The 27,644-nt window shown below is 35.4% G+C and overlaps 1 protein-coding gene across 2 annotated transcripts in view; it reads right to left on the reverse strand.

Annotated features, from left to right (window-relative positions):
- Positions 1 to 954: 954 nt before the first annotated feature.
- The window catches only part of LOC145676039 (uncharacterized), a 56,646-nt gene continuing 29,956 nt past the window's right edge, over positions 955 to 27,644 (reverse strand). For both annotated transcript variants that reach the window (XM_081746892.1, XM_081746893.1), the window contains exon 3: positions 955 to 2,962. In XM_081746892.1, coding sequence (XP_081603018.1) covers positions 2,458 to 2,962 — 505 coding nt within the window. In that variant the 3' untranslated portion in view covers positions 955 to 2,457. The remainder of the gene's footprint in view (positions 2,963 to 27,644) is intronic.

Below are 27,644 nucleotides of genomic sequence, written 5' to 3' on the forward strand. Positions count from 1 at the left end.
GAATTGAATAAACGATGGCTGAATATAGTAACGTTAAAAATTGTAGTAAATCAGATTGTGCACGCTCGGGAAATGCCATAGAGGGTATTTCGACGCTCTAAGCCCCAGAGCCACCTCTATAATCATCATTGACTGCCATTTCAATAATGGGTTTTATGGTCTTACGTCAGTGTTCCCATCCTTTCCTTCACCCTCCAACTAGATACTTGATACTTTTTCTATTCCAAATTTTTGTGCTAGTTTTCTGCCGAAACCTTGAGTTTTGTACTCTCATCGGTTTCGAGTTAGTTAATTATTTATGCTTAGGATTCCCTTTCTGCATCGAGGGTATATGAGACGTAGAGTCAAAGGTTATGATGAAATTCAAACACAGTAATCGTCCAAATTTTGTAAGCTCTATAGTGATCAACGTTAAAATTGGAAATGACCCTTTCTACCACTTCCAGTTGGCGAATCACCTCTATTAAGGAACTACCTCGACAGAAATCACTCGTTATTTATTGCAAAAAGCAGAATTAAAAACTACGCATTCGTCCAAAGTTATCGTGTGAAGTAACGGCCGCTCGCGTGTACGTACTAATATCGATAAGTTCCACTATGCGAACCCAATTAATACTTCATATACCCCCGCCACACACACACACTAACATATGTACACACGAAAGTATACCTGGTAGTATCCACACGCTTACGCCGGAAACCAGAAACACACACACACACACAGACAGACAGAGAGAGAGAGATACAGAGAGAAAATATATTGTTGTACCTACATACTGAATGCACCATTACTCACAAAATCAATTAAAAAAGAAAAAGGAAATAAGTTGCAAATGAAACTTTCAAAGACTGGTACCACTGCTGCGTGTAACACATGAAATTGTTTCCTAATGATTGATTCGTAATATGATGTATATGGGTTTCTTAATGGTAGTATAACAAAATACCTTCAAATTGACCACAAAATAAAAATTGAAATTTATTTCTCAGATATTGTAAAATCAAAGTCGGTGGGCATTATGGGAACAGTCTACATTAACAATATATACAAATAAATATTAATATACTTCACGTTTTCCAGTGGGTGCAAGAAAGCTTCGAATATTGTTTGGTTTCATAATCATTAGCTGATGTACACACACACACACACACACACATATATATATACGATGGTTGTGTGTGTGAGCCCTCCCTTGAAGAGTTTCTGCCAACGGACATGTTAAATCAAATATGTGATCAGCCGTAGGTGTAGAACCATTTTAAAGTACAGAATGTCTTTTCTGACCATTTCTTCTTAGTGAAAACAGGCATATGAATTGTCATTCATAAGATCAATCACGCAGCTTTTCAACCTATCATTTGCACTAAATGCTTGACACATTCATAGCAAACATGATCCTAACCACTTGCAAGAGTGAATTACATTTACAAAATAAATTTGTCAGCAAAGCTTATGCCAACCTAAAGCTGTTTTATACTTTGTTGTCTCTTGGGGTTAGTATGTGATTTCTTCTACAGTAAATTAACTAAATAATTGCTGCACCATAACAAATGCCTATTTCTATGAACATTTCTGTTCATAAGAGAAGGTGTGTAATTTCAAGATACCTTCAAAATAAAAATCTTATAACACTGAAGGCAGAAATAGGATCTTTTGTCAACGTCAGTAAAGATTGATTGATTTTGACTTTTACGTCACATTCTGCAGCGAGGCTATATGAGACGTAGGCCTACTGATTAACGTGGAATCCGAAACACATGAGCTCTCGCCGGGAATCGAACCCGGGTCTCCCGCGCCACAGGCGCGTACTCTAACGGTTCAGCCACGGAACAGCTCTCTGTCAGTAAAGATGTGCATCTTATGTTTGCACTTCTAAGGATAGCTATACCACCCCGGTTTGAAGCATATAATATTTCTTTCAAGAGAGTCACTATTTTTCTTTTTAAAAATCCACGATATCACTTCCACCAACTGAACCAAACGTATAAGTACTAGTTTTACTCTCAAATATAGTTTCGGTGGATTCCGTTTTCAAAACAACCGGCAAATATGGAAATGTCCAGCGCGATTAAACGTGTGCTCAAAAAAATGTTCCTTATAATAAAAATACATTAAACGCAACAACAAAACTTGCAATTTGCATTAATTTTAAGACTCTCTTTAAATTAGTCTTTACGTTGAATGATTTTCAAAGTAAATACGAGAATGATTTTCACTTAATGAGTACGCATGTGCGTCTTCAGGATACTTCTTTGGTTAAACCTATTACAACACTCTCTGTAAGGTTATGTCCTGTGACATACATGAGTAAGCATGTATTTGTCTATATCTTGTTCGTGTGTCTAATTTCTTCATTAATTTATTCCCATATTAAATACAAGAATGAGCTCTGGCACCTATATGTATAAACATATTGAGAGATACTCTCCTGGGAAGGTCTTGTAGCACGGATAGAGTTATGAGTTTTCACTCGTATGATCAGCCATATGATACGTTAAATTAAATTTCCGAGCAAAAGATTTTCCACACTCGACGCACTGATATGGTTTTTCACCTGTATGTGTAAGCATGTGTCTCTCTAAACTACTTCTCTGCGGAAAATCTTTACCACATTGTATACAACAATGTGGCTTTTCACCTGTATGGGTACGCATGTGTAAACGTAACTGTTTTTTCTGACTATACGCTAATCCACATTCACTGCATAAATGTGGCTTCTCACCTGTATGAGTAAGCATGTGAAAACGTAAGTCACTTTTCCGTTTATAAGCCCTTCCACACTCATGGCAAGAATATGGTTTTTCTCCAGTATGAGTAAGGACATGACGACTTAAGACATATTTGTTAGCAAATGGTTTTCCACATTGAACGCAAGAATATATATTTACGTCACTACGTGTTGGGGCGTCAAAATTTTCATGGCCCGCTGTATTAGAATTAAACGGACAAGCGATTTCTGACCTGAAAATATCAAATAGAAGCGTTTTACTTTATGCAAAAATACCTTAAAGCACAAAATAAGATAAGATTGGGAGACCAGTTTTTCTAAATAAAGATAATGGTATCCGTTAGAGGGAATTTCAAAAATTACGAATCAAACTCATAAGGTCAAAAGCAAATATACTAAATACATCTCTAAAATATATAGTCTACTATGGAAATGCAGTCTTTAGATTTGATGTCACTAGAAGCTCAACGGGATATTCTCTCTGAGAGCATAAATGTAGTTTCCTAGGAGGTAAGTTTATTAGTTTTCTATTCGATAATACACACGCGGTTTTCCTTTCTTCTCAACATGACACTTTGTAATAGTACAAACACTTCCGTAAAGCATTCATTTAAAATAAGTATATATCATATCAAATATTTATTTAGGATTTTTATCACAAATTTTCAGTGAAGCAGAAATTCTTTTAATTTCATATTAAAAATGTTCTATTTTCATGTAGTGGTTGAGCAGGTTATTCTATATATCATACACATTGTACCACGAACACTTTCTAGGTATGAATTTCATTGTACGTTGTTCTGTACACCATTTTCCGGAATTGAAAGAAACGTTTTCTTTGCTAATCAACTATTAACTGAGATTAATTTATTTTGACTGTGACATCCGTCAATCGTTAGAGCAAAAAAATCATGACTTTCCGAGAAAAAATCATGACTCCCCGAGTCCTTAAAATTCATTCCAGTATGCTGTCGTTGCTGGTAATTACTTACATTTAAACTCTCATTCCTTCACAAAAATCTAGGGCCTCAAATCGTATTTTACCTATAAATTTTCTATATCGTTAAACCGTCTGCTCGAGTGGACCCCGAATCCGCTTACATAAATAACCACCATCGCAAATTCGTTCGTTCCCTACGGACGCACCTCGGTTATATTCCTCAAGCTTCATCTTGGCATAAACCGTAATAGATGCAAAAAATTGCTTGTAATGAGAAGCTTACAAATTTTGTTGCGCGACTTTGACACGTGTGGCTTTCACTGTGTGTATGTGTACTAGCTAAGAATGAATGTGACTTATGCAGTTGTACGCAATTGGTTGATGATACTCTAGGAATAAGTAGATAATAAGTTCTACGCTGTTTGAGCGAAATTCCCCCCCCTCAAAAAAAATACTGTATTATTAGACATAATTTTATGCCCTCCTAAGGTTAACATTTACTGGAAAATTGTTTTGAAAATACAGAGCGCGAGAGATAGCATGAGCTATGAGAAGCGGGAGGTAGGAAGAACTATAATCGCTGCGAGGGTGACAGTAGAGAGAGAGGGAAGATTTTTTGGTAGTGTTTCTAACCCATGCCGATACTAACCTCCAACATAAGTAACAACAATGGATAATAACTACTTAACGCAAATTATATATGTTATGATAGGCTTACCTGTAGCTTCAGGTATTTATAAAAGCTCAATACCGTCCATACAATCCATCTCATCATCATCGTCTTCCGTCTCGTCGTCACTTTCTTCAGGTTCCATTTGCAAATATGCTTGTTCACATCTTCGTACTTTATCACACCTAGCCCTTCACTCTTCCGCTGTTATTATTGTAAATTTCTCGTCGGTGAGTTTCATCGCATCGATAATGGAAAGAGTGGTATTTCTTGCTGCTAAATATTCTTTGACTGCAGCCCAAATAAACTCTATCGGGTGTAGATCAGGATGATACGGGGGCAAACGAAGAACTGTATGTCCATATTCAACAAGGAGCGAATCTACTTTAAATGTCCGAAAACGAGCTTTATTGGCTTTGATTAAATTATAAAGTTCTGGTTTGTACATATTTTCTCTGAAAGGAATATTGTGTCTTACAAGCCAATCGATCATTACAGCTTTACGAGATGATGATGTCAGTGAAGGATCTAAACAGACATTGTGATATGGTGCATTGTCTATCACAAGAACTGAATTACTTGGCAAGTTAGGAATTACCCGTGACTTCAACTACATTTCTTTGTTTTCATAATTCATGTCGTCGTGATAATCGCCAGATTTCGTTCCAGATTTGAACATGACTAACGCGTCTGGAATGAAACCATTTTCTCCGCCAGCATGCATGATTATTACGCGTTGTCCTTTAGAAATTGATGTGAGTAAACCTGTATTCTTCTTATCGCTCCACGCGTGTTGTTTTGTGTGCGATGAATGCAAGTACGTCTCATCCATGTAAATTATGGGGCGGTTCTGCGTTCTGCAATGATCTATAGCTCGCAAATAAGCCAACCTCTTTGACCGAAATTCATCTTTTTCAATAAGAAGTCGTCTATTGTTTTCAGCCTTAATCCATCTAAATCCTAAGGAACGAATTATTTTTCGTAAAGACCAAGTGCTTCCATTAAAATTAATCTTTTCTCGAAGTACTCGCAACAGTGATTTTACAGAAGGTCGTTGACCGTGAACAATATGAAATTCATTAATATTGTTCGACGAATAACGCAATTGTCAAAATCACTCACTGAGATTTTTTGTTTTTCGTTGTGCTCGCTTCTTATTCGGAGTAGAAGAGCTTGTTTCCGTGATTTTGTTTTTTATTTCCCGCTCACTCAAAACACGTTTTAGTGTACTTACTGGAACACCGGTAGCTTCAGATACTCGCTTTTGCACTTGTTTTACATTAATTGGATTTCCACTGTCAGCCTCTCTCTTCATAAAATCATAAACATTAGCCAAAATCTCTCTGCTTTGGCTGTGAATTACTTTCGATCCTCCAAGTTTTCCGCTTTTCTTACCCTCCATTATGATTTTAAAAAAAGGAACAAACCAGCACATAGCGCAGACTAAAACAGCATAGAACTATGCACAAAGAACAACTCTTTACTGAACACAAGAACACTGTGTCCAGTTCGGCTTCTGCATGTGTCTCTTAAGGCGCCCCCATCTGTGTCATAAATAACCACCCCGGGAGAGAGGGTACCAATAGGACCACTTTGTTTTACCAGAGAAAATGACAAACTTCCCTGTATGAGAGGGGAAGGAGTTGACAGGTGTGTAGCCACGATTTCCCTAAGGCTAGGACATGACTCGTGGTCCGCAGAATGAATGGACTGCAAATATAGGTCGTGTTATGTGATATAATTTTTAGTTATTTTAGCTTACTTTACGGTCATCATGTATTAAAAAAAATAAACGAGTAAGGAAACCTAACGGACCGAGTGCACTTTTACACCTTATTAAATAAATATGCTACTTTATTGTTCAGATTTTTCTAAATGAAGATGAGAAATGCAGGCTGCAGATTGATTCAGAGTGTCTTTGTCATCCCTTCCCAGAAATGCTTCAAATCGCCAAATTCTAGTTCACTGCTGTGGCAGTTAGCAACACTATTACGATTGCCTGATCCTTTCGTGTGTGTTGATGGCGGATTTCAAGGTCATAGCTCATGCTATCCCTCGCGCCCTGTACATTCTCGAAAATACTATACGCTGATTTTGTCAAAAAAAAAAAAAAAGATACAATGTATATAATTTATTTCTAGTGGGATTTCTATTGTAAATCTACAGCCTCACACGTTTTAGTGATGGGTAAATTCACGGATAGATATTTTTCGGTAAAATTCCGTGGGAATATTCCCGAGAAGATTCCCAAAAACGGGAATTCTCCGGGAATTTAGATAAAATCACCAAGAAAATTGAATTTTATTACTATTTTATGATTTCAAAGTTAAGTTCTTTTTTTGCCACAGTATATTATTACTGTTGGATCCAGAGGATTCTTTAAAATGTATATTCTGAACGGTATTATGTTGACTGTACTACTGGTATTATGAACATACTAAATTTTTAAATGTTATAAACAAATTAGGTTGGGTATGAGCCAGAAGACACATGTCTCACCATTTTATGAACACTTGGGCATACATATTTATTTTCACGGTATTTGTAAGATACTAACTTTTTATAATTTTGCACGTAACATTGCCGCACACGACCTTTCTTCCTACCTATTTCTCGAAATGTCGTACGTTAATTCACATGTATGAGAAGTCCGAGTACCTCTTCAGAAATTCGAGTCAGAGAAAGGAAACAGACCGACGTTTATTACTAATGGTGGTTCTGGATGTATTAATACTACTTCATCTCTATTGTCTACATTATTTTACAAAGTGGCTCCTTTTCATTATTTGTAAATTAGTACCTTGCTACTTTTTAGTGAAAATAAAAATGGAACTTAAAAAATTATATTCTTAGTTATATCAAGTACAGTCAATGAATTTTAATTTCTTTAGCCTCCAAATTATTAAAAACCTAAAAGTAAATCATAACAAATGAAAATAAAGTAATTTGTCACGTAGTTCTTATAATTTCGAAGATGAAGTAAAGAAACAGAAAGAAGTTCCTTCCTGGGAATTTATATGCCATTGAAAAAACCCGAGAATATTCCCATTTTTTATTTTCCTTCCCATCGGGAATATTACCACTGCCCATCATTAACACGTTTTCTAGCTACATATTCTTCTCGTTTCATTTTGCGAGTTAACAGACTTTATTTGAAAATTAAAAATAACTGTATTCCTAATCTACAACGTTATTTTTCCACCTTTGCAAGATTTAATTTCACAACATTTATTTAACTTTTTCCTAATATAAAATATATTATATCCATGTAGTTGCTGCTTACGATGTTACTGCTTTATTATAGTAGAATTGAGCTTCGGAGTTTTACGTTCAACCTTTTTTTTTTTTTTTTTTTTTTTTTTTTTTTTTTTTTTTTGAGAAAAGTTTTGCCTCACTCGAGGTGTGGCTAGACCAATCAGCCCTCATTGTTAACCGTATCGGAGGGATCACTTTCAAAGCTTTATGCGGTGCCTTCCATTTCAACTCAGAAAAAAAATAAAAAAATAAAAAATAAAATAAAATAAAATAAAATAAAATTGTACCATCACCATCTCAGATATTGTTGAAACCTTTTTATAGCAACTAGACACGTTTTTAAGAGACCCATATTTTTTTGTTTTGTCGAAAAAAATTTCCCGCCAACTAATGGGCCATCAAAGACGGGGAGTACAATTTATGAATTGTAAAAGACATGGAAAATGGTCAACTTCGGAGCCCCACTATTCAGCTATGGAGACAGATAGAGATATAATTTTTGTTGTGGTATGTACATAGGGATATAAATAAACTATATTTTATTGTACTTCCGTTTGCGCATGCGTACCTTTTTGTACATAAATTAACAAATGATCGTTAATTTATCTGAAAAGCCGAAATTTGCGATTTTTTTTCGAGCACTTCCGGTTCGAATTTTAAAATTCTGTTTTCACTGTTGGTAAGACCTACTTACCCGCTTTCCGAAAAAAAATTGTATCGCGTCTGTGTGCAACCGTTTTGTCGCAAAAAATTCGAGAAATTGTAAAATTCTCAAAAATCGCCATTTTTGGGCGCCATTTTCTCGAAAAAACCATCTTTTAAAATTCTGAAATTTTGTCAGATAGTTTAACTTTACATGAATAATAAACACACCATATACCATTCACGACCAATGCTTCATGAATTAACTACATCCTTTTGAAGCTAGCGAAGTTTCGTTAACTTTGATATCACAGTTAGCAACACTGGAAACAATAAAAGTGCAATGATTTGATGATGTTTGTGGTTCACATTAATTAAATGAAGAATAAAAGGTTTCCCTGACTGGTTTTTTATTATTTTGATCAAAAAAGCGCTCTGAAATAGTAAAATTATTCCCCCCCCCCTTTCTCCGTTTTTTTAAAAACGAAATAATCTGAGATGGGAATTACGCTTACGAAACACACAAATTTTAAGTTCACTTACTTAAAATGGTCTTCGGAAGCAAAATTTCACTGATTTTTTTTTTCCACATGGACCAATCATTTGCTTGCTTGGTGTCTTCTTCGCTAATAGCAGTAGTACACTCACAACTCGTCCAGAGATAGATCCAAGGAGTCGATCGCCCTCCCAGAAGAACTTTCTAATTTTATATATAAATAAAACCCATTCCAGAGTTTGGAGCTCTAAGTAGCAGTATTACATCCCCCCCCCCCAGAAGTTCGTCCTGGATGCGCTCCTGCGTAGCACATTGTCGATAATCACAAAACACTTATTTTCACTTCTCTTATGCTCTTCTGGAAACCTGTACCCTGCTGAAAGTCCATTTGGAAGCATAAACAGCACTTCAGCTGTACGTAATTCATGATTTGTTCATAATTCTGCTACGCACCACTGGTTATCATAAGTATATTCAAGGGCGCCGATCCTGGGGGGGGACCGGAGTCCCCAAAGCTGATGTGGGCCCCTTATTGTATTTATGAATATACAATATTTGACCTAATTTGAATGCAATTTGTCTTAAAATCCTCATATATATATACCTTCTGCATCTCAATCCCCCCCCCCCTCAACCTACAGAGAAACCGTCGCCTTTGAGCATATGTAAGTAACAAAAGTTCTTTTTTTGCAGACTTCTTAAATCTACACTTTGAATTGCAGAAGCTCGATTTTGGGGGAAGCATGAAGTTAGTTTATGGTGACCCGTTACTGCCATAAAAACTTCGCCATTTTCCGAAAGCCAAAGGTGACTTCGTTGAATACCAGTTACCGGTCACATACTTTCCCATTCTTGCTTTTTTTTTCTTCCGGAAGTTGTCGAATTCAGTTCCAGGCAACAAAATGAGAGTAATACCCGGAGTTTATACTTGCACTATACTCACGAATTCTTCTGCGGTTTTAATACTGTGTACCTGTTTTTGCCTAAGGTTATGCCGCGTTGCCACATTCTTTACAACCCCCCCCCCCCAATACTGTCGCTGAGACCCTAGCATGGCCGGTTTCACTGCAAAACCACTGCTTTATCGGACCTGTCTGCATCTCGAACATCTAAAAGCGATTTTTAAAGTGGGATGCAGCACCATCATAAATCACTGACACGGTTTGGGAAATTGTAGACACTTATTTCCACGTATTCGAACCTTTTTCTATAACATATATTTTCGCTTTTCTTCGAGTATTTTTAGAATCTTGTCTATGGCTATGAGTACATGAGCCGAATCCTGTGCTTTGTCGTCGCTTATTACAACAAAACTGTCAGTTGTTCCATATTCCGGTGATATAGGGTCTAACTGAATTTCACTTTGCAGAATAAAAGTCCAGTTTTCTGCGAAGTCCACATGAAGTAAAATAGAATTTGTATCTTGAAATTTTATACGATGCTTTCGGTAGCAATTAATTCTCTTTGCATTTTCTTCATGTAGTCATGAATTACAATTCTTACAGTTAAACCAGCAATGTACGATACGAAAACGGAAAGTGGCACAGTTTTTTGTTTAACGAGATCATTGTTTTCCCATATGGCGTACGTAACACTTTCATTTTCAGCAGGATCAAAGACTCCTTTCATTCCAGGACATTCACTACATTCTTGAAGAAGACAGCTGTCTTTTTCAGCGGATCATACTACTAAAGGAAATAGGTCACTCATGACTGCTTCAATACAGGTTGCACCTTTGATTTGTTGCAACGCAGTAGCAGATAACTTAAAATTTGCACAATACACATACACACACACACTTCCCTAGCAGGTTGCGGACTGACCCACTTTAGTCGAATACTATAAAATTCCAAGTGACCCATTCTTATGCTGAGATTGTTCTGTTTAAAAGAAAGTCCGTAAATTTCTTTGATGGAACGCGTAAGAAATTGTTTGGATTTTTTTAAAACTTTTTGTCCGTTTTCGATCACTGTAATGACATCGCACTTAATTCAGACTTTGTCTGGATCATTCCAAGTCATCACTGAGGTAATAGTTCAGGCTCTTTATAGATCATCAGAATTTATTGGATGGTCACTTTAAGTAAACTTGAAATTTGTGTGTTTCGTAATCGTAATTTCCATTTCAGATTACTTCGATTTAAGAAAACGGAGGAGTAAGGGGGGGGCTCATTTTACTATTCCAGAGAGCTTTTTTCATCAAAATAATAAAAAACCAGTCAGGGAAACCTTTTATTCTTCATTTAATTAATGTGAATCACAAACATCATCAAAGCATTGCACTTTTATTGTTTCCAGTGTTGCTAACTGTGACATCAAAGTTAACGAAACTTCGCTAACTTCAAAAGGCTGTAGTTAATTCATGAAGCATTGGTCGAGAATGGTATTTGGTGTGTTTATTATTCATGTAAAGTTAAACCATCTGACAAAATTTCAGAATTTTAAAAGATGGTGTTTTCGAGAAAATGGCGCCGAAAAATGGCGATTTTTGAGAATTTTACAATTTCTCGAATTTTTTGCGACAAAACCGTTGCAACAGAAGCGATACAATTTTCTTTCGGAAAGCGGGTAACTAGTTCTTACCAACAGTGAAAACAGAATATTAAAATTTGAACCGGAAGTGCTCGAAAAAAATTCGCAAACTTCGACTTTTCAGATAAATTAACGATCATTTGTTAATTTATGTACAAAAAGGTACGCATGCGCAAACGGAAGTACAATAAAATATAGTTTATTTATATCCCTATGTACATACCACAACAAAAATTATATCTCTACCTGTCTCCATAGCTGAATGGTGGGGCTCAGAAGTTGATCATTTTCCATGTCTTTTACAATTCATAAATTGTACTCCCCGTCTTTGATGGCCCATTACTTGGCGGGAAAATTTTTTTCGACAAAACAAAAAATATGGGTCTCTTAAAAACGTGTCTAGTTGCTATAAAAAAGTTTCAACAATATCTGAGGTGGTGATGGTACATGTTCTGCCTGAATTGAGATGGAAGCACAATGCTTCCCACAGTCAAGGGGAAGGATGACGCATCCGACAGGTACGGTTCGTCTAGAAGACCCCTACGCGGTCGACTATGCATGTGGTTCTTAGATATCGAGCCATACCTTTATTTATTTAACTACGGGGAACTACGCTGTAATTAATGTACTTTCCCTTTAGCTACGTTGAAAAACCAATATAATGGAATATTTCGAATGTTCCTTGCGTGGATGCATCGATTACACTGAGCGTAGACCTCTTGTAGCTTAGTTACAGTGTGCAGAATGAACTTCTCCTTGTTGAGAAACACGTTTGTTTTAGGGTAGCAAAAGTTGGTGAGTATTGCTCCAATTTAGTTATATTTCATAGAACCTTCTGATAAGCTAGTGCTAAATACTCAAACATACATCAAATTTTCTGAAGCTCTAGTGGAAAATGAAACAAATCGTCACGAATATCTAAGACGTTTGGAAAAAAAAATATTTGGTTTTGTGGGAAAAAAAAAACAAAAACAAAACAGAAATGCCCATAAGAAAAAAGACTTCAATGCGAGACTATAAGTTTAAAACTACTGTGCATACACTGTTGTGTGTTAGATGAATGCTTTGTGCAAGGGACTCCTACATGCATTGTTTTGGGTTCGAATTCCAAAAATTCATATTTTATTTCTCTTAGATACACTCATATTGTGCATTCCAGAAATTCAACTTTATATTAAATGTAGTCGCAGCCAGTTTAAGCCGAAAATATTTTGAAATAAGAGACTTGTTATTACATACCTTTCTTTAAAGTGCAATGTTTCAAGTCTCATATAATATAAAATCTTAAACCTTATTTTAACTCTTTTCTCTACGTCATATCATGATAAACTTTAAACGACGAAAGTCCGGTGGTAATATAATAGTCCATTGTTACACAAAAACATGTATATTCAGAGTTGTTTGACTCAGGAAAAAACGTACAGTGGACGGTATGATACAAAAGGATTCCTGAAGAAATTTCAAATGAATCTGGTATGCGTATTATTTAGCATGTGAAATGTATATGTGGGGTTAACACACTAAAGACATTCCTAAAGAAATGGTGTGACATGTAAAAGAAATAGAATACGACAAATATTTTTTGGTCGAATTCATAGTTTTCGATTTAGAAGAGATCATTGTGGAATTCCAGATGAGCGCTTTTCATTTCTTTGTTTACGCCTATGAAGTCATATTACGGATCCTGTCCAATCATTACCCCCGATCCTAAAGTTACATAAGTAAATAATAACTCTATGCATAAATCGAAGATGATTCTAAATTATATTTTTCAAGTATGTTTTCTTATACTTGTCTTTCAGCTTTACTTTTAATTGATAGATATTTCTTAGTTGTAGTTATAATATTTGGTGTTTCTATTTTACTCTGTGGTAGACATTTGTTACTTACATTTTATGTCTTGTGCATATGAACAGAAGCCTAAAGTTGTACGCTTTTATTTTCCAACTCTAACATGTTTACCACGATTTGTTTCATTTTTCATTAGAGCTTCGGAAAAGTAGATTTACGTCTGAATATTTGATATTACTTCTACAGATTGTCCTATCTAATATAACTCAATTAACACAGTACAACAAACTTTTCCTGCCTTAAAATGTGTTTTTGAACAAGGCGAAATTCATTATGTACCCTGTATCCATGTTACACGAGGTCTACGTTCAATGTAAACGACGCACCCACCGAGTAAACGTTTGGAATATTCCATTACATTAGTTTCCCAACATAGCTAAAGAAAAAGTATATGAATAACTCTTTAGAGCTTTCTGCGGCTGAAGAGATAAAATCGTGAGTCGATAGCTAAAATTTTCGTCGATAAAAATTGTCTTGAAAGGCGAAGATTTTTTAAAATTTTAATTCCCAAGATTTCACGAATTCCGTTAACATCTGATACTCTAAAAAGATTACTCCACCTTAATTCGACATCTGCCATATTTGATCCTGGCAGATCAGAAACATTCGATCTTCTGTTTCACAAAATCTCAATTCTCGTCATATTACGGATCCTGTCCAATCATTACCCCCGATCCTAACTTACATAAGTAAATAATAACTCTCTGTCTCCATACTTGAACCCCTTTCTCTCTCTCTCTCTCTGTCTATTTCGTCCACTCTAAACCCGCATGTTGTCTGCCAACATTTCGACTCTTCGAACCAAATATAAGCGTTCTAGTAAAAGCGCTATTATAATTATATAGGTTTCTCTTTAAAATAAGCTTAATTTTTTATACTGCACGCGGGGAAAGGGGTCAGAGATTCTACGCCAACAAAAGAGTTTCATTGTTTTATTAGTGTATTACTATACATTAAGTGTTTATCAAACTCAAAACAGGAGCGAATTTCGTTTTCCTGCCTTACCCAAAATGACGTCCCTGGGATATTTGCTGCAATTTTTGAGAAAACAAATGAAATTAATCATTGAATAACACTCATTTCTGTCAGTAATTTTTAGGGCTCTCCGCCCACATTACAGACTTTGGGAAGCGCAAAATCTACTGCCATGACTGACGATTTCCATAGACTTTACAGCGAGCATCTTCCTCTCTTTATGTGATAAGTATTCCATAAAGAAGGAAAACAATGCACATAAAGGTCTAACTTTCTGTGACATTTTTATTCACGCTCTAAGAATGCGTTTAAAACAAACGAAAGAAAGAAACGCAAATAGGGATATAAAGGTTGTAACCATGGTTCTTGCATTTTCCGTCTGAATGGAAAGAGTATATTACGTCTGAAGCAATGTTATACACAAGGAGAAGAGGAAAGCGCGTTTGACTGAATACCAGGAGCAGTAAGTCGAGTAAGACATGTTATTCTCAAAGCATAATCACACGACACAAACGTTTGTTAGTAATTTGGATTTAACTTATGTAACAATTTCAACTGTACTTTAGGGCCAAACTCTCAAAAAAACAAACAAAAAAAAAAAACCTGAGCTGGACGCCACGATGCATAAATAAGTAGTAGAGCATACAATATTAGCGCCTTCAGTGGCTTCGTCTTTTGACATTAAATATTCTAGGAGTTTAAGTGAAATAAAAAAAAATCTATTTTTTTAACATACAAAATATTTAATTAACTGCTCACCAAATAAAATCTGTTAGAAAACTATATAAAAATATACATTGTTGCTGCAAATATTTAATCGAATGCAGATACTGAAATTACCTAAATAAACTTGACCAACATAATAACACAATAAAATTTTACATTCAAACATTAACTCTGTATTAATTTTGTTGGGGTCTCCTAAACAGCAACTAGCAGGAGGTTAATCGGCTGAAATGCTGGATTTGGGCAAACATTTTTAACTTATTTGTTGTGATGATCATATAGTGTGGTACTGCTGATGTTCACAATTAACATGGTTTGCCCTTACATTTTTTATGAGTCAAAATTTTCTTGATTTACATGTAATTATTTTTTTCGTAATGGCTGCATACAGTGTATACAATGTTGCAGTAAAGTAGGGGCTGATTTGTCTTGCAGTTGAAAGGAAATTAGCACGTTTTCACGTCTATTATAAGATGACTTTTGAAATATAATCGAAGGGCGATGAAATAGATCATTTAGTTAGAATTGATTCTTGATACTACGACAACGAATTGAAATTTAATGAAATATAGGGAAGAAAAATGTTAGCAAAGTGAAAGAAAAGAATTAAAAACAAGATCATTGGTGAAGTATTGTTACTAGTTATTGATAAACGCTATATTTAGCGAGTAATCACGAGAATCTTATCTTAATATCTTAATTCTTTCTTTCTTACAAGTATGCTTTATGCTTTTGGAAGACTTTATAGCCCAAATTAAAAAAAAAAAATTGTAATTCCGAATTCCCTTCCAAAAATTGAATGCAAAAAGTTTTAGCACCAGACGTAGTTTCCATGTATTTGGCTACTAGTAAGAAATTATGTGATCGGCTTTTAACCAAGTCACTAATGGCTTTCAGTTTGCACACTGTCCGAAACTTGTAAAGGCTAGGCAGTATCATTTGTAACTCTGACCCTATATTTATTATTTTCAGCTTTGCTTCAACTGTCGGCATTCAAAGCGCGAGAGCACATTGCTTAATGCATAGACTGGAGTTCATGACAACTGACATTAAGTAATGATCCGCAACTCTTCAGAGTGATGATGATGGCTTGGACATACTATTTGTGTCATCATTTTGCTTGGGCTAGAGACTGTCTATTTTTTAAAGTGAACTCTAAACGTCACATAAATGAAAGCACTCCAACTTCATTACCTATTCCGATAACGTCGGCTCCAAATATTTATTGGAAAATTTGCAAATCAAGACATTTGATGTTTGTAGGGAAAGCAAAATCCATATACGTTGCATTATTCATCGTAACACCCCATGCTATTATTACCAAGTGGTCAATAGTTAATACCACTTCATCTTATACCTTTATCGCTCGCATCAAATTAACACATACACCATTGTTCATCAGCTCCCTACTTTATCAGGGGAAGTTGCAATCTCTATCCGTTTATAAGCCAATATCGACTTTGCTGAAATTTTAAACATGCGAAACGAATTAATGGAAGATTGGAAACAGAATTTGATTCATGAGGTTATGTTTGTTTTAAATCTTAACATTTCAAACAGGTATGATTCCCAGCGCAATATTAACGGCTGGAGAAGTTATTTTCAAAAACTGAACAAAAAGTTTACACTTACAATCTACTATTTCTGTCTAGGGTGGATAACTTAACGTGGCTAGAACATAACGAAAATAGCTCTCTGTAATAAAATTATTGGTTATTAATTTCGGTAGGTACAAGACATAACACCAATTTTCGTTGCGAGTCATAAAATGTTATTCGTAATATAACGTTATTGTACCGTAACAAATTGAAGCAGCGAATCTGTTTTGGGTATTTCTTGTGACGCTTATAAGTACAAAATCAGGAACTGGTACCCACACAATCAAATTCTTTCTCCTGCGGGTATCTAAGAGAACGGAAATAAACGGGACACAAGTATTTTTTTTTTTTTTTACAAATTATATTTTTCACACGAGTAACAGTTGAACACGCAGGTTTGGTAAAGGTATTGTGTTCATCAGTTACTGATGTTATCAGATCTTGAGAGAGCTCCTCGGACATGATATGAATTGTATTGTTCTTCAGAGGTTAACTAGTTAATTTTAGTTTAGCGTCCCTTTCAGCAGCGAGGCTATATAAGACGTGGACATACTGATTAACGTGGAATCCGAACCACATGAGCTCCCGCCGGGAATCGAACCCAGGTCTCCCACGCCAAAGGCGCGTACGCTAACCGCTTAGCCACGAGGGAGCTCTTGTTCTTCAGAGGGTCACATTAAACTTTGTTCTTTAGGTCGTGAAACAAAAAGAAATTTCACTTTCATAAGTTGTTATTGCAAATTTAAAGTAGAGACAGTGAGGGGGAGGGGAACTTGTTCATTTTCTGTGAATGTCATAGGAGGTCAGTCACATACAAAGAAAATGGCAGGTGGAAGTGCCAGCAGGGTCATGGGGAAGCACAGAGCGAGACAACAGTAGTAAAGGGGAGGGACGAATACACAATGTCTTCATCCTTTATCTTGTTTCATAGTGCTGCGGCCGTCCACAATGAGAGTAAGATGCAGAAACGTCGGAACTGTAAAAACTGTTATTATAAAAAAATAAAACTCTGTGGCTCTATACTCCATGAAGAGTTATGTTTGGCTAGGCAATTTCGTTATGTATGGTAATCTAATTGGCCCCAGTCACCATTAATTCCGGAGTATTTAACACTAGAAGGACAAGATGGGTCAAAATGACCCATCACCATATTTTAATATTCTGCTGTAAACTTATTTGAAATACTAAGTGAATAATATTTTATGAATTTGTTAACGCTATTGACCTGCACCAATGCTAAAATTCAGAGCATTGTGGTTTCACAAACTAAGGCAAATTTTATAGTTATACCTAAAATGCTCGCAATGGGTCATTTTGACCCATGTTAAATTCCATATATTTTTACGGTATATTTCAATTTAAATATTTGGTACGAACTAAACACATAGCAACATATTTTATGCCATTGTGTTTTACAACTGTGTTACACATAACTAGACGTACCTCGCTTTTACTGAAGTTTTTGATGTGTCTGACAGATGACGCGCAAGGATAAAATACATGTTACTGCCAAGTGGAATCAGAGTGGATTGATTTAAATCAGTTTGATTTAAATTACGATTTTAATCAAGATTTAAATCACTTGATATTTTAAATAAAAATCGTTGATTTAGATCAAATTCCGAAATGAATTAATTTAAAGTGAAAGTAAGTAAAATCCCGTTTCTCTTCTGTTATTTCGATTATGGAAGAAGATAATCATAATACAATGAGACACAAATGTATGTAAGCACAGTATGAAAACGAGTATCATGTAGGGAACGATCAGGGAAAATCCCGTTTGAACGGGTAACAGGTGAACCCTGCTTTCTTCTCTTTGTAACACAAGGTTTTAAAATTTCTATTCCAACGGGGAAATCACCATGGACATTTAAGATGAAAACTTTTGTGTCCACGTCTATTTGTTTGTTTCCAGATAATAAGGGCGTATTTAGAGGGTTCCGATCCCCTCTCTGAAGCAAAAAAAAAAAAAAAAAAAAATAGATTTTAAAATTTTGGGCGAAATTTATGTACTAAATACATAGAAGTTCTTCGGGATCGTAATACGACCAATTTTGGATACGTTAAAATATCGAATAATACTTTTGATAGAGTGTATGCTTGACTCCATTACAGAACATGCCGCGATCTGCGATGTGATCGCAGAAAATTTGCCGCGCCTGTGCAGGAAAAATTGTCAGAGGAAATAAAATAGCCAACAGAAAAGTATATAAACGTGCCTGCTATGTATAGATGTCTTAAATGCACGGACAACTCGCATTTGAACTGTTTTTCACGTTAAATAAAGCATATTTTTAACAATCATAAGTGTTTCTTCTTCTGGAACTGATCACCTTGATTTTTTTTATTTTGGAATTCCTGCAGGGAATTCGTGATATTATTCAGTTCAAAATCTCTTATCATCGCGAATTGTGTCGAGGAATTTGAAGCTTTAAAATATATAAAACGATAATTATGCCTGTTGTGCTGTATGGTTGTGAAACATGATCGCTTACGCTGAGGGAAGAAAGCAGACAAAGTATTTGAGAATAAAATCCTGAAACGAATATTCGGAACCAAAAGGAACGGAAATGAGGAATAGCGAAAACTTCATGATGAGGAACTGCATAATTTATACCATTCACCAAATATTGTTAGGGTCATCAAATCTTGGAGGCTCAGGTGGGCAGGACATGTATCGAGAATGGAAGAAAGTAGGAACGCTTTCAAAGTTTTAACTGGAAGTCCAATCGGAAAACGACCATTAGGAAGGCCTAGGCGCAGGTGGGAGGATAATATTAAGATGGATCTCGCAGAAATAAGAATACAAAATAGAAACTGGATTCAGTTGACTAAGAATATAAGTCAGGGGAGCTTTTGTGAACTTCCGGGTTCCATAGGTTATAGAGTGAGCTAGTTAATTTTAGGCGAAATTTATTTACTTTATATGTATTTCGTGCCGCTAGCTAGTTCCAATTGTTTAAAAATATGCCCCTGCCAAATATCAGTAACTTTCCCTGCCAAATATCAGTAACTTTCGTGAAAAGAGAAGTGTCATGTTGATATACATTACTGTACTTTTTCCTTAATGCTTAAGAAACATTGTTTGGGAATGAAACAGGTTAACGATTGGGAATTAATTCAAAATTAAAACCCAATACTTTCACTTAAATGACATAATTAACATTTAATACTAATTCCTAATGTTTTTTCTTCAGTTCGCGACTTGTATTATACGAAGAAAAAGATTTGATTTAAATAAAAAAAATCGATTTAAATCAAAAAAATCAACAAAAATGATTTTTAAAAAAAAAATCATGATTTTTTTCCAACCTGAGTGGAATACATAATGTTACTCTAGATATTATTCGTTAATGCTGTAATCTATAAAAATCTTCTTTCACTACGTCTGTTATTTTTTATTCCATATTTATACATTTCCAGTCCTTATCAGTAATAACTAAATAAGCTTCCATGGAGAAATGATCGCTTGCTTTCTAGAAAAGCCTCTTGATCTTCTCAAAACTTACTCAATACTTACAAGTTACTTGTGTTCTTGTTGACGGGCGATGTGATGAAACAGACTGCTTTGTAGACCAAGATACAATTTTTATGCGATCATTCTGGAAGCATGTCACAGGAAAGATCGAAAATTATACGTAACGAAGAAATACTAGCAGAATTGCAAAGTATTTCAGAAAGCGATTCTGGAGATGAAGATGGAAATACATTGTCTGATGAAGATGTGCCAATTTCAGGTTTGAATTCTGAATTTACAGAAGAGTGTGAGAACGTGTCCGAAAGATCAACGGAATCCTCTTCGAATGAGTCAAGCGATATTGAAGATTCCGTATCATAAACACATAATCTACCAAGATCTAGAACTGCGGCTGATGGAACAAAATGGGAGGTTATAGATTCATCAGCTCCATCTCAGGGTAGAAGACAGATGCATAACATCGTACGTATTACTCCAGGGCCAACACGTTATGCAAAGCAAAATATAACCGAGGATTTGTTTCTTAGTGCATTTCGACTGATTATCAATGATGAAAACTTATAAATTATCAAAAGGTGTACCGAGAAAGAGGCGGAGAAAGAAAAACCTAATTGGACAGTAGATAAAGATGAACTTCTAATTTTCATAGCATTGCTCTATGTTAGAGGTGCGTTAGGTCTGCGGAATATGCCACTGAAAAGTTGTTGGTCCAGCAAATGGGGAGTAGCTATTTTTAGAGATGCAATACCTAGGAACAGATTTCTTGAAATCATGAAGTACATTCGATTCGATATACGTGCAGAGAGAAGAATCAAGCTACAAACTGACAAATTTGCCATTGCATCTTCAATATGGGACATATTTGTTTAAAAAAATCGTTGAATTGTTTTAACCCTCGGGAAAATGTTACATGTGACGAACAACTATATCCCACAAAGTGTAGATGCAGATTTTTGCAGTACGTTGCAACGAAACCGGAAAAATTTGGAATAAAGTACTGGCTGGTACCTGACGTCAATACCAACTACTGTCTTCACGGATTCTTTTACCTAGGAAAAGGCGAAAATAAGGCTGCAGATCAGCCTCTTCCCGAATATGTAGTTTTACGTCTAATGGAACCATATAAGAAAATTGGCTTGAACCTTACATGCGACAACTTTTTTACTTCTGTATCGCTAGCTGAGAAGTTGAAGAAAGATACTATCAGCATTGTTGGCGGTCCTCCTAGTGGAAACAACGTAGAAAATTACCAGTCTGTGTCAAGAAAGTGCAACCGAATCGAGAGCTATATGATACAAAAATATATATAAAAAAACAATATGGCTACACGATGACAGACTACCTCTGTAGAAAAAAATAAGAAAGTGCTAATTTTGAGCACTCTGTATCCTGATGTAGAAGGACCAACAACAGGGAAAAAGAAGCCTGGCATAGTTGTCTTTTACAATCACACGCAAGTGGGTGTAGATGTTCTGGACCAAATGGCGGGCAAGTACTCTGTTCGAGCTGGTAGTAGACGATGGCCAGTTCATGTTCTTTATAAAATATTGGACTTGACAGGCATAAATTCTTGGATAGTTTACAAAGCAGTTACTGGAAGACCGATAAGCAGAAGGAATTTCCTCATGGATCTAGCTGACGAAACTAGAGGACCGCCAACAATGCTGATAGTATCTTTCTTCAACTTCTCAGCTAGCGATACAGAAGTAAAAAAGTTGTCGCATGTAAGGTTCAAGCCAATTTTCTTATATGGTTCCATTAGAAAGGAAAGGGAATCTACAACCCAAATAATATCTTCCACAGCCAACTAAGGGTTCTACAAAAAGGAAGCACTGCCAGGTCGCACCAAAATATGCCAACAAGTCATCTGCATGCTGCCCATCATGCAAAAGATTTGCCTGCGGAAAGTGCTCATCGAAAGTGTTGGTGTGTAATGAGTGCAAGAAAGACGTGTAAGACAGTTTTCTCCTTGCACCATTTTCATGAGTAGGTGAAGCTCAATAGCTCATTGTATTCCCAAGAATATTTCAATAAGAAAAGAAAAATGTTAACTAAAGTCTTCATATGTAAAATAACAGGCTGCCTAGAAACAATTTCGTGTTCAAAAAAATAATAAAAAAGGAAAACTACTAGAAACATCATTTTGTAAAAAATCATTTATTTTTTTTCAACATTTTAATTCTCATACAAATTAGAATAAATTGTGTATTGTTGAAGCATATATCACATCTATATATCCTGTAACTAGCTATCTATCTGTATATATAAGTGTATATATAAGTATATCTGTATATATAAGTATATAAGTATTTCTGTTTACCCCTAAATGTACGTAAAAATACTTCTGAACTAACATTTACTATAATTCGCGCTCCCTAGTGCAGAAAAGCAAGAACTCAACAGAAAAGTCCACAATATCAGTATAAAAATTAATACGGGTCAAAATGACCCATTGCGGGCATTATAGGTAGGTAAAAAGTGCGGTCCTTCTAGTGTTAATCGGAGTTCGCTGCTTCCTAATTCTGATAGATCCGCAATTGGTTCAATATTCAGTCATATTATATTATTATTATTTCAGAGATATCTCTGAATGAGGGATACCGGTAAGACATTTTCTCGTAAATGAGAGGTTATGAATATTGGTTTGAGTTGATTTTGAGTTTAACGTCCCGTTCAGCAAAAAGGCTATATGAGACGTGGACCTACTGATTAATGTGTAATCCGAAGCACCTAAACTCCCGCCAGGAGTCGAACCCGGGTTTCTCACGACAAAGGCGCGTACGCTAACCGCTTAGTCACGAAGGAGCTAGGTTATGAATATTGAGATTACTTACATATGGAACATATGCAGCAACTGTATACAAAATAGTTTTAAAGCAAATAATTATAAATTTAAATATAGTATCAAAATAGGGAATGCATCAGATGTATACCGTAACGCAATAACAACTTAAGAACATGTTACATATTAGTATATACTGGCAATGTAGATACAATCTGCTTCTCTCTGTTCGTAGAACTCAGCAATAGTGATGTTTTATACATTTACTGAGAAAAGGCTCCAACAAAGAGAGTAACATTTTTTTTTAAAGTTGGACAGGAATTTTCAAATTATCAAGGAGAAAAGCGAATAAATTTCACTCAAACATTTTTAAATAGATACTTACGAAAACGTATCAGAGTAAAGTAAACTGGAGCGTGATTATTTACTGTTTGATATTATTGGTTCCAGTTACTCTTTTATTCAATTGCTTTTTATTCTTTATTCACTGGTGTTGATTTCAGTGTTTATTCATCGGCTGCAATCCAAGCTGATAACCCAGTAGGTCTAGAATACAAAATATACGTGGCAGAAAGCCTAACATATCACAAAAAGACCGTGGATGTAATTCTTAAGGTACTCGTTTTAGCATTTAATATGCTTGTTCAATTAATTACACAAATTATTAAGAAGTACAGATGTGAATTGAGTCTTGTAATACTAGAAAAAAAAAACACTCAATATATGTTTCATGATCCCTTCAAAGAAGGTCATCCGGAGTCTAGTTATGACGAGTCGCGGATAAAAGCCTACAGCATCAAAATTTTAAATTGAAAGAATATTTTTAATTTATTTAATATAATTACTACTTTATATTGTATGTTGTAATACAGTTAATATGCATAAGCCAAAAACAGATAGAAAAAAGGAAAAAAGAACAATTCAAGAACTATCGCTGACTTCTAATATGCTATAAAATACAATACGTATACAGGAACCAATACATAGTCATTCCGCGGCGTAGTCAACAAGTTGTTCTATTAATTTCGTAGTAATTTCTTCTACTGATTGTAGTAAGTTCTTTGATGTAAGTTTCTTTTTGTACGAAATAGTTGTGTAAGTGTATAAGTATGGAAACACTGTCAGATCACCTGTATAGAGGGCATTTCATTGCTACTAAGATCATTAGACGTAATGGGAATTGGAATTTCACCTAAAATTATGGGTTGCGATTTTTAACTGCTATTTAGAGCCAATAAAGTGTTAAGCAAAATGGGAATTAGGCAAAGTGGGAAGACAGCAAATTGATTTGCATTTCATTCTGTAATCCATTCGTATTTGATAGAATATAATGTACATTTTTCTTAGACTCTTTTCCGTAATCCACAATGCTTGGGATTAAAATCACTCAAGAAATTGCATTAAATTCAACCCTGTCATGCGGTATGGATTACGCCATCCCCCTCAATCTATAAAAAAAATGTCGTTGATAATTTCTGTTACAATTGTTCGATTTTAGTGTAATATGTTGTATCTTTTCCTTAAGGCTCCACATTCATTTCCACTGCTTCGATTTAAACTAGAGAGTAAATTTGTCTCCCTCCCATCAGGTTATTACATATATATATATATATAAACATGATTGAAAATGGCCCATATTAGTGTCGAATCCAGTTTTCAGGGTTGCTGAAATGAACAGTGACACTTCAGATCCCGTTTAAATCCAAATTCAGCCCCGCAACTTGGGGAAGTGGAGAGGCAGATGTATAAAAAATGATCGAAAATGGTGGTGACATGTCTGTCCATCATCAGAGGCTTGAGAATTTCCATAAGACATGTAAAATGCAATTCATAAAAATCTTACAAAATACTGCACTTAGGAACTTGCAGTTTAGGAACTTGTACAAAAATGCCAGAAAGAAATACAATTCAGACGACTGCCACAATTTTGCACCTAATCACTTTGATTAATTGTAATAGTTACTACCGTAAAATGGTAATCACTACTACAGGTTAAGAGTCAAAAGGCAATTTGAAAACCTTATAAATACTAAGGGTGACACTGTTTGAAGAACAAATGCTGGGGTGGGATACATTCAGCGGCGTAATTACGTTTTATAGTCAATCAGCAAGAGAATACCAACGGACCCCCGCCTTAACTTTTTTGTGGAATGAGAGACATTACAAATAACCATATTTCTCTGTATCTGTAAACAGTGAGTTAAATGAATGCTATAACTAAGCCTAAATATTCACAAAAAACACTTTGTTATATGCATAATTTATTCAATAACCTTCAGAATTAAAGGTGGACTTACATCTTTGCAATCAGTGACGTCAATCTTCATGAAGAGTAGCAGGAATTAATTGATTGGTTTCCTTCTTACTCTTCTGTCAGCAAAATCCTTTACTATCTCCCGTACAGCCTTTTCTCAGCTTCGTCTACATTTATTGTTAGCCATGCTAGATTACTTGATCTATTTTGGCCCATTGTGCTTCTCACATTTTTTTTTTTTTATTATTATTATTAATTTCAGTTTTGAGAACGACCTCTCCGCACAACTGACACTGACAAGGAGCGTAAAAATAGCAAATACGCGGTAATAATTTCTGAAAAGCTAGAAGACAATGATTTATATTTCACAATTAAAAGCCTTGTTAGGTCAAACAGAATTCTGAACCCTTATTTCAAATTTCAACTGTTTCACATAGGAAATTACTTTAATCGGAAACGAAGAACCAATATCTACTTTGTTTGCGGTTCTTGAACTATACGTCAAGCCTAACAAATATAGTCGAAAAAAACAGAGGGTCAAAGATCATTGCTGACTAGTACAAAACTGAAAAGCAAACTGATTCGACCTATTAGGAGGCACGGGTGAAGGGTCTCCTTGGAAGTGTCGGGCCCCCCTAATTGCAGGGTTTTCCGCCATAGTAGTTACGCCCTTGGATACATTATACCAGTTTGAGAAGCGAAACTCGTGTCTACCACCTCCACTTTTATGATCATTTTCTACTTAAACAGCATCCCTTCATTTCCCTGCCTCCCTATAAGTTTCTAGAACATTATAACGGCGACTATCTGTATTTGATTTTTCAGCGGGAGCTAGTGTGATTCATGCAACAAAAATCTTCGTAGAACAAAGATAATGATCTTCGAAATCTCAGTATCGAACATATCGCCACTGGAAAGCTGAAAGGTGTTAGGTGCCAGTCTCCTTGATTTCTAACTAAGTTCATATCCTGATTTCCGATTTCATGTTTGATATTGGCAGGGAGGAGACAAGTGGCAGGAGACAATATGCATGGTCTGCAGTTAAAACAGAATTCTATAGAAGAATGAAAGAATCACAATTCATTAGTATTTTACTCGTTTTTATGCTCTCCTGAGAAATTTGCAGTTTGGTCCTTAGCACCTTTCTACTTTACTGGGACGATATGTTTCCATTTGCCCTTCCAGTTACATCTTTCGTTGCATGAAAGGGACAAACCTTCTTTCGATGCAGATTTCACCTCTGCCACTCACAAATATACAACCAAGGAAAGTCTAAATGTTTCTTATTTCCCCATTTCTTTGTTTTCTGGGAGGATAGGTTTCTTTTCATTTTCTATTATTTATCAGATAAAACACACAGTACAATGTTTCTTTGGTTAGAATAGACTATGCAAAAGTAGCAAAAAAAAAAAAAAGTTTTTCTTGTTTACTTTTGAATAACTAGATTTTAGTTTACCAAAACTCTCTTATATAGTTATCATATCCGCGTGACCGCGTGTGTCACAGAAAAAAAGGTTATATAAAGAACTACTTCAGGGATCATCAAGGAATTTGATCAAAATATAGAGTCAAGAATAAGGAACTGAGATTGTTATTAAAATTATCTTCTCACAACGGAAGTGGTTTAAAACATTTCGGGTTTGGTCATTGATCACCATAGATCAGAAACGATAATAAGTATCGAGATCCGGTTTTCTGTTTCATAGCATCATATTTTATCTCTATTATTAACTTTCTACTAAAATCCGAAGTTGTTCATTCAATTGTAATTTCTGGTTTCAATAAATATTAATTTACGTAGAGCAAAAACGAGAAAGGATAGATGAATGTGGTTTTCTCCAATTGAGTAGCTCTCAAGAGTCTCGTGAGTACCTTTCATCTCAACTATTGATCTTCAACTGAAACCGAAAGTCGTACAAATTAACCACTTCCGGTTTCAATAGTGATCCCTATGTAACATGAATGGTAACAGCGAGAAGCGTCTTCTGCATTCTATTCAGCATTCTGAATAAAGCTACTATCTTTTTCTTAAGCCTCTATTCAAACCAGAAGCGGTAGAAAATTAACCACTTCCGGTTTTAATGTTGATTGCTATAGAATACAAACTAACAGATAAAAAAATCGGTTTTCTGCAATCAATTAGGCGTAACAAGAATATATACCGTGTCTAGTCCAATCTCTCTACTAAAACCGGAACTGGTAGAAATCTACTACCATTTGCGGTGTCTATATTCGTTGTGAAAATATTGCATCACAGAAACCGCGCTGTTACTTTTTTTATGAACTTTTTTCTACTTCGTTGGGTAGCGTAGCCTGTATGTTTTAAAAATAAAATAAGTCAAACTCGAGGCCATATAGGGCTAGTTTTACAAATGATTTACTGGTAGAGCACAAATTATTTACCAGTCTGCCCATTGAGAACTGTTCAAGCTTGACTAACAGTAAGTCAACCGAGTAGCGAGTCTGTACAATGGATTGTGAGTCAGGGAAACTAATACACAAGATTATTTGCATGAAATTAAACCTACTTCAGATTTGTAATAAGGGAGAAGATATCGTAAACATCTGAGAGGTTATTCGGTGCACACTGTTACAGTTAAGAAATAGATAAGAGCCTAAGATAGATTGGGTTAAACCTAAGTTAGTATAAAGCAAAAAGTATAAAACCTTATATCATGCTATTTTGTGACAACCAATTAGGTTACATAATCTCCAAT

The sequence above is a fragment of the Thermobia domestica genome, chromosome 18 (genome assembly GCF_964235325.1).
Source record: "Thermobia domestica chromosome 18, izTheDome1.hap1.1, whole genome shotgun sequence".
Classification (NCBI taxonomy): domain Eukaryota; kingdom Metazoa; phylum Arthropoda; class Insecta; order Zygentoma; family Lepismatidae; genus Thermobia; species Thermobia domestica.